Genomic DNA, 17,820 nt, shown 5'->3' with positions numbered 1-17,820 from the left:
TTTTTATAATTTGGGGGCGATATGTTTGTCCAAAAATTCTTGGATCTCTATCATCGATTAACTTCACCACATCAGGCGGAAGACGCGGCACAACGTAGGGGTCAGGTATTTTATTTGTAGCGAGAGTTTTACTGCATGATGGTGTCTCTAGTTGTTCTGTTGCCGGGATAGAGATTTCCCTTTATTTCAAAAGTATTTGTTTGTTAGCGTTTTGGTATTACTAATTAATCAATTTATAACAGCGTAGCCATCTTATATCGTATGTCGATTTCTACGTCATTTGACAAAGCCTCGTTCAATGGAATTATTTTTATTTTTCACTTATCCTCAGATAAACCTTCTTTGAACTCCCAATCGATCCAGTCGTTCCAGTCCTTGGCAAAAACTTGAACCAATCTAACTTTTTGAAATTCTTTTCCATTTCGACAAAAAACTCTGCCTCCCCAGCATCAGCAGAAATCCTTAAAATCTTCTTTTTCTCTTCACAAGTAACGTGATAGGTGTATGGTTCCTTATCCATCTTACCAACAATATTTTCTGCGCAAATTGTAAGGACTTTAAGCAAACCATTTTATGCTTAACAAAGTCTCAAAATTTGGCAAAAGACAACTGAATTTATTAAAACTGTACAATGTCTAAATATGACCCTCGCGTTTTTTCCGTACATAAGTTATCTTTAGAAATACGCTCAACAGGAAGATCACCGCCAAAATTTAATAAAATATAGCTGTTTTGTACTTTAAAATAGGTCGTATTTCTACTTAACTACCCTTTAATATCACATATTCTGTGACTAAATATTATTACGTTTTCGGAGCCATGCTGATACATTTGCAAAGCGCAGCTATCGATTTCCTGACCCGGCTCCATAATCAGCCATTCATTATACTCCTGGGCAACATAACAGTTATAATGTTCTAAATAATTTGCGCAACTGACAATGCGGCCACAAACGTGCCATTTTTCTAATACTTCAATTAGGTAGTAAATTCTTATGAATAAGGGCAAATCATTTTCATTGACAGTAACAGGAAGAATGTAGTTAGTTTTGTACGTGACATTTTTTACACGAATAGCCGAAGAAATCTGAGTGACGTTTGGTTCTAGTATATCTATGCTCAAAAATGAACTTAGTTCTTGTCGAAGCATCAAAGGCAAACTGCTGAACTTAAGACTAAGTGGTTTAACAAAATCATCGTTTTCTAAACCAGCGTCTCCACTTCTCTCGTAACACTGGAGTAATTGATGCCTTTTGGCAAGTGTTACGCAAATATTTCGGAAGTTGCAAGTGTTTCCAGCAACTTTCTTGAAGTATTGATGTTTCCCTTCAAAGCGCATGCACCATAATCTAATCAATGGGCCATATTTCAAAATTAAACTTGCGTAATGCGTCATAAAATGCATTTTTGGTGTAAATATTCCATGAGGTATTTCTTTCATAATACAATGAAAGTCTTTTATCCGTTCAAACAAATATGGCATCCACTTAGGGTCAATTAGTGGGGACGTAATTATTTCACTTATTTCAATCAGAGTTAAGAGCAATTTCCAATGTTCGTCCTCATTAGGAATAACGGAGCCAAACATTAAGGGGAAGAAGTATAGTAGGCATTTCATTTGGGCAGCTGTTCCAACAAGACGTCTTGAACTTCTAAGAACATCTTGAGAGATAGTAACACATTTATCCTTAACCATAAGTTCTCCGTAAGGAAAGTTTTCAATAGCAGAATTAATGTTTTTCAGAGTCTCCATATTTTCATTAATTATGTGATTTATGACAAGTTTAAGTACTAATGGCACAACTCCTTCGTAAAAATCGTGCATTATATCCGCAGGAAGGGACTCCGTTACCTCGAAATGAGGGAGAACTGAAAAAGGACACGGTCCTTTGACCCCATAGATTTTCTGATTATCAGGGTTCTCTAGAATAGCTTCTAAGTGGTACTTTTGGACCTCAGGATATCTAATTAGCATTTCATTCTCATCAAATGTTTCAGATATTTGCGATTTTGTAATCATGCAAAATCTACAAATTCGACCACTAGAAAATGATCGCTGAAATCCACCTAACTCGTGACTTGAAAGATTATCAGCTGATATCGTAGCTAAAGCCCCTTTGTAAACGCAATTACGTACAACGATTCCATTTGTCTGAAGAACCTCAAGGTCATCCAGAAGAGGTTTCAGTACTCTTTGATAACCGTATCGCTTAACATCTGTATATCTTACAACAAGAGCCAAGTTTATATTGCTTAACTTACTCCTAAACGCTGGATTTATATTTCCTACTACGAAATATATTAATGTAACTTTATGTTTACCTCTCTTAGCCCCTAAAGGATTAATTAATTCAACCTCATCTGCGTATAAATGCAGACGTAATGCTAAGCTGTCCTGACTAAAAATTGGATGACTCTTACATAATAAACCATCATCATAATCTCTTAAGTATTTGCTGGATTCTTTGGTTTTCGTTATTTCAAGCCAAATGTCATCATGAGACAACATATTTTGTAAAATTTTCAAAATAGGGACGTAACTGTACTTTTTTTTCTTAATTTTGCCATTAACTCTTTCGACACCAAGAATATAATCTATGGGCTCTACTAGATGCAAGTTGTCTCTACAGAATTTATGAAGATTGTACTCTGAATTTATGTGGTTAGTAATTGATTGAGACATAAACCTAGCTTCCGCCATCCGCTCAAGGTCTGATAGATTGTGAGGAAATTGACTATAGCAAGTATCGATGCAACTTTCAAGAATGTCTTTGAAACTGTTTGCAATGCTGTTTGCAACACTGATAGGTAAATTATGTTTCTCGCGAATTCCAAGTACAAAAAGCACCGCGTTTCTTTGAAGTTCACTGATACTTGTATTTTCACAAGTTTTGTCAGCTTCACTCGCATTGTCTATTTGTTCTACAACTTCCGATTCATTTTCTTGAAATATTTCATTTCCATCATGAACAACACTACCTTTCTTTAAATGATGTCTATAAACATGAGTCCTAAGGGATTCGAACCTCAAAAACGACTTTTTGCAGTCGGGAAATGCACACCCAAACTTTCGATTAGGCTCGTGGGAATGTAGAGTTCTTATGTGTTTCATCCATGAAAGAGGTATGGGTCGTTTAACTCCACAAATGGAACAAGAATAAGGCATTTTCCAAAAATGATTGCCCACCACCTTACAAGTAAAAGTAAATAAGCCTGATTTTTAATACAATTTGCCATTTACTAACCATTATAGCTTCCTAACTTAATTTTTTAAAAGTAAAGTGCTTCGAAAAGTTTGAAATTGTTCCCTCTTTACCTACCAAAACCAAATGCAGATAATGGAAAGCATCCGATAATACTAAAACTTATTATTATTAGGCACATCGTTTGATGTACATCTAAGATTGGCTAGTAGTTTGACTTGGTCTAAAGATTTTGATGTTTTATGTATTCGTTCGTCCTAGGAGGATATAGGGGTGAAAGAGTCTTCGACTGCCCGTTTTCCCATTGAAACGCGCTTACAGATTATCGTCCGTTCTGGGAGATTCTTAGCCGCGCACCTTGTTCCGCGCTCATCGTCATCGGGCGTCGTTTGTTTTAATTTTTGTTAAAGGCGCTGCATTTTTTAGTGCTTTAACGGAACATTTATCATTATTTTATTTTTTATTAATACTAAATTATGGTTCTTAGATAAAACTGAAGTAAAGATAACGGTTTTTTTTACTCTTTGCCAACACCAAAAACTCTACTAGATAAGCGTTTAAGGTGGATTAAAGCCTGTGGGAGGGTCGAATTAACGCCCGATAAAATTAAAAAATATCTCTACATGTGCAGTGAACACGTAATATAGGCGGCGTTGCCTCAAAGGCCTAAGCTAGCATGAAAAACCCGCTATTTTTTGAATTGGATTTGCGTGGTCACGTGATGCGCGTAACCAATGTAACTAGGTGCGCCCGCACGAATCTCCCATCGGAGAGGCCGAAACCTGAGCTCTACGAACGGGCAGTCGAAGACTCCTTCACACCTATATCCTCCTAGGTATAATCACTAAGACGTTCTGTTCTATTAGGGCGTGTGTGTAATCGTCTTAGTACCTTTAAAGGTGGGACGTCGAGGGGCTACTCCCTAATCATTGGCGATTTTAAAGGGGATTGGGATGAAGGGTTACTTAGAAATTCGGGTAATCGTCTTAGTAACTTTAAAGGAAGCACGTCGAGGGCTACTCACTATTCAATGGCAATTTTAAAAGGATTGGGATGAAGGGTTACTTAGGGGTTTTGGGTAACTTAGTGCCGTTTGCACTGCTAAAGGGGTTATTCACTCAATTTTTTGTACGCCTGTTAAGTACGGAACCCTTCTGGACCTAAGCCTATGTTAAAAGTTCATATGGGTAATTGCAGGTACAAGTCTATGTTGAAACCTAAATATTTCTGGACGTGTGATAATTATGAGTTCCGTGTGCGTAATAATGTTTGCACCTACAAAAAATGGAGAAAATAATAAGAAATGAATTTAACATTACACTTGATTGTAAAATAACAAGTGCAAATCGCATATTGTTCCGTTTTAAATGTTCTAATTTGTTCCTTTTTAAATGTTCTAATTAAGTAGATAACGATGTGGCTAGTATTATGGCCCTGCCCTTGGATCACCCTATTTCAATGATTTTATCGATGCTCCCTCATGTAAACATGTTTTTATAAATAATAAAATCAACTTACTTCTTTATCCCGATAAATTACACACCAAATCTAATTTTATGGTTTTTCATTTATTTTAATTTCCTAGAAATACAAAATATTTGTTAGGTGATATGCGACGTCAAGAGGGGGATATGAGAAAATAACTAAGACAAATCATTTTATCATATCGGAGTAATAAATAACAAGACTGCACAAAATGAAATATTCTAAGAGAGCGGCATAGTATAAAAACTATATAAAATAATAATGCGGGTCTTTTTCTTAAAAATTAAAAATATATCTAATAAACTTACAAGTGATGGAAATAAACGTTGACCAAAGCCTGAGGAGTGCTTGGTGGTTTCTTCAGCAGAAAAATTGAAAATGGTGCTGCTGATGGTTTTGGACGGAGCCTCCGGGATATCTAGGCCCATGCATGTAGCGAAGCAAGAATATTTTTTTTAACAAATTTAGTTCGCCGTGTTTTCCCGCTTGGGGCGCTTTCAGCACCGTAAAATAAACAAGTTCAGCCTCATGACCCCGTCGACTGCTACAATATTAGGGCAAGGTATAGACGTAGAGCGGTGAAGCCGAGGTCGCGGATAGTTAAAAAATGATGTTGAAAATTTCCGAAGACCTTTATTAAACAATCATTCCAAAGAAGTAAAGGATAAAAATGTTAAGGTTAAAAAAATGAAAGGTTTTGAAGGAGTAAAAAGTCCTCTAATGGTATGTGAAAACTTAGCAACTTCAAGAAGTTTTGCTTTACTAAAAAAACAACGATGTTAAAATCTCATAATTACTTTTTTGTCCATACAATCTAACCAATAGATTAAATTAAAAGTGAATAGCCCCTAAAAAATTACGTTAATTTAAAGGTGAAACCTTTCTCTTTCATAAAAGTTTTATAATTGGCCCCTAAAATGTCATCGATAATTTATGGAAGACCCCGGTCGCAACGGCCATTAAAGCGCCACCTTGTACACACAAAGGGTAAAAATATTTCCTCTATGAAACTGGATATTTCCCCACGTAAAAATCGACATGCATGGGCCTAGATATCCCGGAGGCTCCGTTTTGGAGGACTCTCTTTGTAATGGCATTCGTATAACGCGAAAGAATTTATTCATACTATGACTATGCCAGGGCAGGACCCGCGGGGAGATGCTATCTTGCCGTTGGGGGCCTAAAGAAGCGGTCACGTGTCACACCCGTTTTCTTCGGTCCAGGTTATTTTTAAAATAGTTTGACTATTTATTTAACCTCCCACACCGTCCACTGAAATTTTCCACCCTAATTTCCTGGAATTTGCTCAACCACCTTATAGACTATTTCGATGGTAAATAGGGTTTGACAACTGTTAGGGTCGCGACATACACACTCTTGTGCCCTTTCCTAAGTTATACCCAATAAGATCAGGTCGGATGTTGAAGCTAGGAGGATATAGGTGTGAAGGAGTCTTCGACTGCCCGTTCGTAGAGCTCAGGTTTCGGCCTCTCCGATGGGAGATTCGTGCAGGCGCACCTAGTTACATTGGTTACGCGCATCACGTGACCACGCAAATCCAATTCAAAAAATAGCGGGTTTTTCATGCTAGCTTAGGCCTTTGAGGCAACGCCGCCTATATTACGTGTTCACTGCACATGTAGAGATATTTTTTAATTTTATCGGGCGTTAATTCGACCCTCCCACAGGCTTTAATCCACCTTAAACGCTTATCTAGTAGAGTTTTTGGTGTTGGCAAAGAGTAAAAAAAAACCGTTACCTTTACTTCAGTTTTATCTAAGAACCATAATTTAGTATTAATAAAAAATAAAATAATGATAAATGTTCCGTTAAAGCACTAAAAAATGCAGCGCCTTTAACAAAAATTAAAACAAACGACGCCCGATGACGATGAGCGCGGAACAAGGTGCGCGGCTAAGAATCTCCCAGAACGGACGATAATCTGTAAGCGCGTTTCAATGGGAAAACGGGCAGTCGAAGACTCCTTCACCCCTATATCCTCCTAGCATCAATTATTGAAGAGTGGAGGTCAAAGCTGTTTTCACGTTTTTGTCATGTTGTTAGAGTAAAAAAGTATATCAACTCTTTAGATGAAATTTAAATGCTTTTAACGAATGTATTTCATTTTTTTTCTGAGACTCTAATCCAAATCCAATTTTCCTGATTGTAAATAGTTTTCCATTAACAATCAGGGAAATGGTTCCGACTCTTCCGAGTGAGCCAAAGAAACGAGGACAAAATTGCCTAACAATTTTCAAAGATGTTTCTATAATATTCCTTGGAAAATTACATAATATAGAAATATATATTATAGCTACACCAGTACACCTCAGGATCAATCAGAAATTTATACTTTTCGGCGTGAAAGTTTGACGTTCATGTTTCGCGATCGAGTGCCGCTAAGAGAATATGTTTTCTCTCTATCTGCTCATAATTCAAAAAGAAATATAACAATAGTTTCATTCTCTTGAACTTTTGATCTTAAGTTACGCAATAACGTTTTAAATGTAAAATTGCTTTAAACCTGCATAACAAGAAACAATTACAAGTTAACTAAGCTTTCAAAATTTAGATGTTGGGTTTTTACGTCAAGCACGTTAAAAAATATCTATTAATCCTTATTTTATCTATGAATTTGAATTTCTGGGGAATTAGCGAGTTGTATAATCTGTCCCTCATTGGTCAGGTGTGTCCAAATTCGGAATGTAATTACATGAGCTGTGCCACTTTGTTCAAAAACGTGCAGACTTTGCGAACCTAAAGATTTGGTCTTAAGTGTGCAAATATGCCAAATATGTTCAAAATTGGTATATGATTCGTGATCAGAGAAACTTTGGGATAAAAAGTGCAGGGTTGACTTGTTTTGTGATAAGAACAGAATTGGCCTTGAGTGTGTAAATATGGCAAGTAGTATAAACTGTGCCGTTTTGACCAAGTATGTGCAAATGTGGCATTTAACGGTAAAATCTGTGCTACTTTGATCGGAAACGTGCAAACTTGGCAGACATTATGATACGTACACAATTGGCCGATAGTGTTCAAATATGACAAATCATAATACCTGTGCAATTTTGAACAAGTATGTGCAAATGTGGCATTTAACGGTATAATCTGTGCTACTTTGATCGGAAACGTGCAAACTTGGCAGACATTATGATACGTACACAATTGGCCGATAGTGTTCAAATATGACCAATCATAATATCTGTGCAATTTTGAACAAGTATGTGCAAATGTGGCATTTAACGGTATAATCTGTGCTACTTTGATCGGAAACGTGCAAACTTGGTAGACATTATGATACGTACACAATTGGCCGATAGTGTTCAAATATGACCAATCATAATATCTGTGCAATTTTCAACAAGTATGTGCAAATGTGGCATTTAACGGTATAATCTGTGCTACTTTGATCGGAAACGTGCAAACTTGGTAGACATTATGATACGTACACAATTGGTCGATAGTGTTCAAATATGACAAATCATAATATCTGTGCAATTTTGACCAAAGTTGTGCAAACTTGGAAGGTCATCATGTGATCTGTGCAGCTTTGGTCTGAAGCGTGCAATCTTGGCAAAGATTTTCACACTTTGAGCAACTTTGGTCAAAAGGGTGCAAATATGGCACGTTTTTTTTTAATTGTGCAGCTTTGGATGGTAATGTGCAAACTTGGTTGTCTCGAGGTCGATTTTTCCTAAGAGTGTACAATGAACCCATTTTGGAGTTTAAAAAAATCGACTGGTTACAAAAGGTAAGGAAGCTCAGTGGCGTAACGACGTTTGTTGGGCCCGCCCGCAGCCCGGCAATTAGGGCCCCTTCTTGAGTTTCGAGCTTTCAAAAAGTATGAAAGCATCACCAACGTTACTACTTTTCTCCTTCATAATTTACAGCAATGCACCTTCTCGCCGCTCTCGTCTAAGATTTCTCGTACATATATGTCTTACTCCTCTAAACTGTAATGCAGGGCCTCAATTCTTTTTGGGAGTTTTTAATACAAAAAATAGGATTCTCTTCGCAAAATTATAGCATTACATACGACCAGATTTATTAAATTACAGGATTATGCAGGACTCATAAGTGATTAGATTTAGAGTGTGGATAATTGTATTTTAGTGAGAACGTAAGACTCTTCAAATGAGCGTTACATCGCAACTAGTTCTAAACAAATACTGAAGGGGTCACACAGATAAACAGTTAAATTTACTTGAAAAAGTGACTATAATTAATAAGCTTAAAGCGAGGGGTCGGACATTCATGAAATCTCGTACGCTACCCGTGAAACCCAATTTAAGAAATCCGAAATCAATGCCGATTTTAAAATCAAATAAAAAATCCGAAATCAGCAACGAAATCATAACATCCTTAAAGTTATCACAAAATCAGTAAAAAAAATCACAAAATCAACGAAGAAATCACGAAATCAACAGTGAACGCAAAAATCCTCAAAAACCAAAGAAATCACGGGAAAACTAGCAAAATTCGATGAAATATATTGGATTTTATCGAATTCTGAAACCAAACAAAATCCGAATAAATCAAATGAAATCCGATGAAATCAAATTGGATTTAATAATAATAATAATCCAAGCTTTGTCTATGAAAGGATTTCCATACTAAGCCTGTGGCTTGTTTACAGGTGAATCCCTTTACAATGCATAGAGGGGTGCAGGGGGATAGTCCCTATGCCACAGCTAACCGACAGCGCCCTATACTAACGATTAGCGTTAACTTCTGCAAGTTTTGATGGATAGTAGAAACCGGGCTAGACCGCGGAGGAAAACTCCTTTTAACAAGCGGGGAGAGAACTTGCAAACTCTACGCGGAAGGATTTGTTCCCAGATTTTCACCCGGTGCCACAGTCCGGGATGGAACCCGGGATCCTCTTGCTGTGTGGCGAAAGTGCTAACCGCTGCGCCACCCCATTTGAATACCGTACACTTTTTCCAAAACGTCCGACCCCTCGGCAGAAAAACACCCAAGTGAGTGAAAATGTCCAAATCAAGGTATTTAAAAGGGTCAGGTAAGAAGAAATGTTTTCAGAGATGACAGATTTTCAAAACTCTTTTTTATAATTAAAAATATTTTAAAGGTCTGTGCTATAATTCAGTTCAATCTATGGGCTTCGATATTTAAATGAAAAGTCTGAGGCGAAATTCAATTGTGCTATTTTGGAGTTCAGAATGCAAAGTAAATGTTATCGTTTAATATATAACCCTTAGAAAATCGTATAAATTCAATTATGTGAGAACTAAAGATTAAAAATTCGTGAGCGAGCGGAGCGAACTCCGCGATTTTTTGATCAGACCAAATGTGATAGCACTAATTCTGCGTTTAAAACGTCATGCAGCTGGGAATATAAATAACTACTTTGAAATCTCGAAAATATAGGACTTTATTGGACGATTTGTAAAATTATAGGACATTTTATATGGGACAATCAGTCTGTAAGCACAATTTCAAAAGGCCCCCCAAAAGCCAAATGCCCGCCCGCAGTTGCAGGCTCTGCTCCCATGTAGTTACGCCACTGAGGAAGCGACAACAGTTTACATAGGGTAGAATTAAATTCTCTTTTCATTTTAGGTTCCATATGTTATATACGCGGAGTTTGAGTCCATTATTGACAAAATGCAAATATGCCTTCCTGATTCTTCCCTTTCCTCAACAACTAAGCTATCTGAACACGTAGCTTGTGGTTTTAGTTACGTTGTAATCGGACCCGACGGTATTAAATATTTTCAGCTACTAATATTATTTTGATAGGAAAACCAAACGCTCCCGTAATCTATCGGGGAACTGATGCTGTCGACGTTTTTCTTGAAAATTTGTTCTTGGAACGGGAGAACATCACCCATTCATTGAATGAGAATATCCCCATGAACCTTACACCGAAGGAAGAAGAAATGTTTCGAAACGCGACTGATTGTTACGTTTGCGAAGGGTTTCTTACGCTAAACGATCCTGGAGTGAGAGATCACTGTCATTATTCTAGTACGAATTTCACGTTACTTATTTTGACGATAAATACAGGGTGATTCTAAAATGGTGGTATAACCGAAATACTGCGGGTTCTATGAGCGATTTCAAGTCGAAAATGTTCTATGGCATTTTGCCATCCAGGCCACCGTTTAAAAGTTATGATAAGAATCATTTACGGATGACCCCTTAAAATTAATTAAATTAATCAAAAGCCCAGCGGGTTGAATACATTTTTTAAGGGGACTCACGTGTTTAGTAATCGCGCTCGCGATTTACTTCCCCGTGAACTCCATAAAGAAATCCTCCACCAATGTAAGCTTGAAAATGGGTTCAAATGGGAAGATTCATGCCGAATTGAGAAAAACCTATCCCAATGGGGAAATGCATTGAAAATTTAATAAAAAAGGACCAAATGGGAAGATTCTTGCCGGATTGAGAAAAACCTAACAAACAATCAACAAAGGTTTAATGATCTTAGAATCGCAAAAAGAAGTGAAGCTTTTCAAGCAAAATTGTTTAAAGCGGATCAAAACTTAATTTTAGCAATTTCATCGTCAATGGAGTAAGAAGTTACGGAACACATGGGCTCTACTGCAATGTAACGTAAAAATTGTAAAGTCAGAAGCCAAATTAAGAAATCAACTAAATGTCAGTTTTTGGCGGTGTAGCGTGTTTTGCCTCATGGAATGAGAGTCTGACTAGATGTTCTCACATTCGATTCTCAAAACTTGATGAATCGCTGGCTTTTGTTTGCTTTCTTGGCCGGATTGCAACTAACTGTAAAGTTGGTTGGAATTTGGAAGGGTATTAAAGCTGCAAAACGCGCAAGAGTTCAAATTGTAGTGGTTTTCTTTCATCTTGGAAATGTTTATGAATTTGGAAAGTTTATGAAGAGTGGACGTAATAACCCGCCAATGTTTTTCTGTGGTGAATCCAAGAGTAAAAGTAGCATCGCAACGACCTTGACGACAAGTGGCCATTATCAGTTTAGTTTTTGATTAAGCGTTGTAATTAGTGGAGGGCCATACCAGCGCCCTCGAATCGCTTTTTACTCTCTGTCCATCGGGCGCAATACAGCAGTCTCATATGGTTCCAGTAATGTAACCGCGGCAATCAGAAGCAATGCAGGAAGCTTGGAATGAACCAAAGCATTTCCTTGGCGAGGGCGAAGTGGTCGAGCATACCTCTCGCGGATTCTTATTCATCAATCGTTCTAGGCTCAAAAAGCGTTTAACTAAAACTTGGTTTTAAAAAAAGCGGGTTGGTTTCGTTCACTGTCTGCGCTGTTCAAAATCTAATTTGAAATTAGGCTTAAGAATTGTTGGGAAGATCGTAGTCACGAGACTTTAGCACAGTAAAAGGCTGCACGTGCCATTACAAAATTTTTAAATGTTGGCGCGCTTTTGTTTTCGAATTTAATTAATTTTAAGGGGTCATCCGTAAATGATCCTTATCATAACTTCTAAACGGTGGCCTGGATGACAAAATGCCATAGAAAATTTTCGACTTAAAATCGCTCATAGAACCCGCAGTAGTTCGGTTATACCACCATTTTAGAATCACCCGTATAAATACTCTACTTTTCAATGCTAGGTCGTTTTCGGGGAATTGCGCATAACTCATGCAATTTAAAGGTACGTGTAGGAAAATTCACCCCCGTCATAATGAATAACTTATCGCGGTACGTGAAATATTTTTTACCGCGTAACTTACGTACATAAACAGTTATTGTTGGTTTTAGCTACGATGCTTATCTTATTATGCAGAGAATTGGATTGATTAAAGAAGAGAACATTTCTTGTTTTCCGGCAAACACTGAAACATGTATTAGTTTCACTTTAGGACGCCCTCGTTTTATTGATTCTTTTCGCTTTATGCCAGCCAGTCTCGAAACCCTAATCACTAATTTGGCCATGGGTGGACCTGATAAATTTCCCATACTGAGTGCATTTAATCCTGCTCATCAAGTTCCTTATCAGTTAAAAAAAAACGAATCTATCCATACGACTATATGAGTTGCGTAGAGAAATTTGAAGAAACCGTACTCCCCAATAGAGGCATTTTTAACACCCTGACAGATGAGCATCTATCAGATGAGAGTTACGAGTCTGTCCGTAAAATGTGGGATAATTTTAACATCAAGAACCTAGGTATTACGATGGTATCTTATGAAAGCTATTTTTGTCTCTAACGTATTTGCTCAATAGGGAAACTCCACGATTTGTACGTTCAAGCAGATACATTACAGCTCGCTGATGTATTTGAAAGTTTCCGCTCCATGTGTGTGGAATACTACGGTCTGGATTGTGCTCACGCATATACTGGGCCCGGTTTCGCCTGGGAATCAGCACTGCGCATGACCAAAGTCAAGCTTGATCTTCTTCTCGACATAGACATGCATCTTTTTATTGAGCGTGGAATAAAAGGAGGTGTGTCTATGATTAGTCATCGCTTTGCTAAAGCTAACAACCCATATATCCCCGAAACCTAAGACTCTTCGAAACCTTCCAACTACATCATGTACTTGACATGAACAATCTGTATGGGTATGCTATGGTGGATTCTCTCCCGACGAGTAACTTCGCTTGGGTACCAGTTGAAGACCTTTCAGACTACGACAATAAAATCAATCTACCTTTATCCGACGACTCAACCTATGGCTTTATATTAGAAGTGGATTTAGAATACCCCAAAGAGCTACATATGGACCATAATTGCTATCCCCTAGCGCCTGAATCTCGACCTATTACTACAGACTTATTCTCATCTTATTATAACCTCATGCTTAAACAATTAAACCTGGCCACGAAAGACACCCTGCCAAAGCTTGTGCCTTCTCTTTTCAACAAGGAACGATATGTAGTACACTATCGCAATCTGAAATACTACGTTTCAAAAGGTCTTAAATTAACCAAAGTTCATAAGATCCTATCCTTCACCCAAAGCCCATGGCTTCGCCCGTTCGTTGAGTTCAATACGGAAAAAAGAAAGCATGCCAAAAACAATTTTAAAAAAGAATTTTTCAAACTTTTAAATAACAGCACTTTTGGTCAGTTAAAGTACTGAATTTCAATTTTAATAAGTTCTAACATAATGATTTTTCGATCACAGGCAAGACTATGGAAAATCTCCGTAATCGTATCGATTTCCACCTCGTACAAACACCTGAGCGGGCTATCAAAAAAGCGTCATCTCCTTCATTTAAGCAATACACGATTTTCCACAATGAGCTTGTCGGTATTGAAATGAAGAAGAAGTCGCTAACCTTAAATAGACCCATCTACACAGGCTTCACCATTTTAGACCTTTCCAAACTAGCAATGTACGAGTTTCATTACGAGTACATACGCAAAACGTATGAAAACGAAGCCCGACTTCTTTTCACGTACACTGATAGCCTGACATACGATATCCAGACTAAGGATGTCTACAAAGACTTTCAAAACTCTTCCCACCTCTTCGATTTCTCGGGATATCCCGAGAATCACCCTCTTTTCAATAACACGAACAAAAAAGTCATTGGAAAAATGAAAGACGAGATGGATGGAATTCCTATACGAGAGTTCGTTGGTCTCCGTCCCAAAATGTACTCTATCCTTTCCGAGAAGGGGGAGAAAAAAACAGCCAAGGGCGTTTGTAGGAGGGTGGTGAAGAAAAATATTCGACACTCTAGTTACCGCGAGTGTCTTTTTCAAAATCGTATTACTACAAACTCAATGAAGAGAATCCTGACTCAGAGGCATCAGCTGTTTACTGTCTCCCAAAACAAAATGTCTCTCAATCCTTGTGATAATAAAGGGTATATTTTGGGGGACGGTGTTAGAACGCTTTCCTACGGTCATAAATGGATCAACATTTTAAAAGGGAAATAAAACTTTCAATCACACTGTTGTAAATTCATAAATTAATATTATTAAATCGAACTTAACTTTGTTCGATGTAATTGCATCTAATTAGTTATAAATATCCTATTTAGAATTTATTTTTCTGTAAATAAACTTTGAAAAACAATATCATTTATTGAATATCTTGAATACATAAATTCTTTGATCATCTCATCATTAAGATTTTTATTTTTAGAAAATCTAGACACGATATTAAACATTTTAACACCCCTACATCTATTAAGAGCGAAATACACACAAAATCCTCCACACGTTCTACTAAGATTTCCTTGTAATTGTAACGAGTTAAAAGTCACAGTTTTACTATTTCTTTCGACAAAGTCATTAAAACGAAACATATCAGGTGGATTTCCGTACGAGTCGAACATTTCGGTATTGGCATTTCTGGAGAAATACAAGGCTACCCAGTGCTGACCAGCACCGTTTGACGTATCGGTGTTCACGATATAAAGAGACGGAAAAGTCGTCACAAATTTTGGTAGTTGGTCAGCGGCAAACACACCCCGAAATAAATTTCTGGTCAACTTATCTTTCCCCAAAATTTTCGTTAGTTGTATCGTATCCATTCTTGTCGAAGATTACGGTTCGGTTCTTATCAATTTCAATCAAACTCTGGAATTCGGCGTATACAATAACGGCGATGGTTTCTTTTAACGCGGAAGCGAATTTCATTTCTAGTCTCAAATTTCCATTTTTAACGAGATGAAAATGGGAGGCATTGTTCATTAAATCGGCCGTCAAATCAAAGACAAAAAGACAGTTTCCCCCAGGGTAATCGTCGCGGCTTATTTGATTTCCTTCGTCAATATTCCACTGACCCGTTTGAAGAAATAAATTAGCGTACGCTTGGATGTAGCTATGTTCTGAAAAGTTTGGCGTCAGCGGTTTATGTGGTACGCTACTGCCGTCGGCGAACAAACCAATGTGATTCACATCAACGGGTTGGAAATTATATGGTGACAATTTTAGATCACCCAAAAACGCACTTTGTTCAACCATCCCTATGACGACTCTATTCGGTTTCTGCCCATTAAATAAATGATCCTGCACGACGCTCATGTTGCCTTTTGGGATCGAAAACGAAGTAACTTCCGTGCGGGTAATTGGGTATTTCGCTCTCGACATTTGTAACACCTTCGCGTGTGCAAGCGGGATTTCAGGTATCAATTTGACTTTCCTCAAATATAACGATGCCGCTTTAATGTTCAGTTTACATTTTACGTCAGAATGCAAGCAAAAATCGGTATTGGGCTTTCCAAAAACAAATTTTAAATCCACCAAGTTCAAAAGGTAGCGAGGTTGTTGGCAAATGTCTAAATGAAGAGCACCAATCATATCTATAGTTCCTTTTTGGGCGAATTTAGCTCTCTTCAAGAAACCCTTGTTATTCGCAAAATCGTTGAACTTGTACGGCGTGTCGCAATAAAATAATGAGCTTGTCAGATGACTATTTTTAGCAGAGTCTCCAAACGTTAACATAGTTTGAATCATACTTTTGTACGGGTAATTTTGAGCGCAAGGGGTAACCGATTTCTCGTTTAAAAACAAATGCACTTCGGGAAAGAGACTATGCAAAAACAAATTAACTGGGGCTACATTATCCGCCGGTGTAGTAACTGTACCATCCGCGGCAATCACGGCTGCTTTCGGGGAAGATCCATCGTCCATTTTCACATCCACTTGAACATGAAGCAGAGTTTGGGACAAATCCGTGTAGGATTCAGAATTTCCACTAATGCAGAAAACTATATATAATAATAATAATGTTTATTGACGGGTAAAAAGAAAGCCAGAGGCTTATTGTGGCCCGACTCAGTTACAAACAAATTGAAAAAAAAAGTAATAAAAATAATAAATACATAAGAACGGAACAATGAGGTGAACAAAAGAAATAATAATAATAATAAAAAAAAACATATAAATTAAAAAACAAAACAAGTGTCAAACAACAGAACAGAGTGAAAAATAAATAAAAAAACCAAAACACAAAAAAATACAATGATGCGACTCAGTGGACGAATTTGTCCAACCGGGCCTTGAACGCATGTACGGACGAGTTCCGCTTCACCTCACTAGGGAGACCATTCCACGAGTTAATTACCCGTTGCGTGAAAAAGACACGCCGAGGTAGGGACGTACAGCGGAACTTGGAAAGAGTGGGCGCTCTCCTCCCAGTCCAGCGAACGGTAAAGAACGCGGTGGCATCCACGTCGTAGTGGCCATGGACCAATTTGAAGGTTTCCACCAAATCCTGACGCAGCCGCCTTTCAGCTAGGGACATAAGGCCCAGCCGTCTGAGGCGCTCCGGATAGGGCAAAGTTCGTAGGCCAGAAACAAGTTTTGTGGCCCTGCGCTGGACCCGTTCAACATTTTCAATGTCCCTGACGAGGTGGGGAGACCATATGCTTGAACAGTAGTCAAGATGAGGGCGGATGTAAGTTTTATAGAGGACGCCGAATGACCTGACGCTAAAATGCGAAAAGGAGCGTTTTAAAATGTAAAGAGCACGGGAGCCACGGGCCGCCGCTACCCTACTATGGGTATCCCCCAGCATACCACCAGCCAACATAACCCCGAGGTCCCGCACAACAGACTGAGCCGCAATTGGCCTACCCGCCAAACGGTACTGAAAGCGAGGGTTATTTTTTCCGCAATGCAGGACCACGGATTTGGTGGGGTTGAAACTCATGCCGTTCGAGCTGGCCCACACCTCGAGAGCATCCACGTCCCGCTGCAGTGCGAGAGAGTCAGCGGTCGTGCGAATGCCGCGTCCAACCTTGGAATCGTCCGCAAACAGGCTCACAAACGAGTGTCGGATAGCACGCGGGAGGTCGTTGATGTAAACAATAAAGAGCGTGGGCCCCAGTACCGAACCCTGAGGCACACCACTGGCCACTTCACACCACGAGGAGTAAACACCCCGAAGAGCCACGCGCTGAAGCCGATGGCGGAGAAAGGCCGCAATCCAGGTCACAAGCGTGAAGGGCACGCCAAGCCATTCTAGTTTCCGAAGTAACAACGAATGCGGGACCGTGTCAAAAGCTTTGCGCAAATCAAGGTAGATTAAGTCGACCGAGGCTCCCGAATCGAGGCAACGGGAGGCGTTCTCAAGGGTGCTCAACAAGTTTGTGAAACACGACCGTTTCATCAAAAAACCGTGTTGGTCAGGCGTAAAGAAATCCCGGGCTGTTAGGAAGGAGACAAGAGCATCCCGGACATAGAGCTCCAATTGTTTACACGGTAAACAGG

At 38.6% G+C, this 17,820-nt stretch overlaps 1 protein-coding gene across 1 annotated transcript; it reads right to left on the bottom strand.

Annotated features, from left to right (window-relative positions):
* Positions 1-765: 765 nt before the first annotated feature.
* Positions 766-3,165, bottom strand: LOC149716379 (uncharacterized). The gene has a single exon (XM_089844854.1). It carries the CDS (start codon positions 3,163-3,165, stop codon positions 766-768), a length of 2,400 nt encoding a protein of 799 aa, XP_089700980.1.
* Positions 3,166-17,820: the final 14,655 nt, after the last annotated feature.

This window comes from Phalangium opilio, unplaced genomic scaffold (assembly GCF_054372755.1).
Source record: "Phalangium opilio isolate 3A_F unplaced genomic scaffold, DU_Popi_V2 ptg000009l_1, whole genome shotgun sequence".
Taxonomy (NCBI): domain Eukaryota; kingdom Metazoa; phylum Arthropoda; class Arachnida; order Opiliones; family Phalangiidae; genus Phalangium; species Phalangium opilio.
The sequence above is the reverse complement of the archived record's forward strand: the minus strand, read 5'-3'. Positions and strand labels throughout refer to the sequence as shown.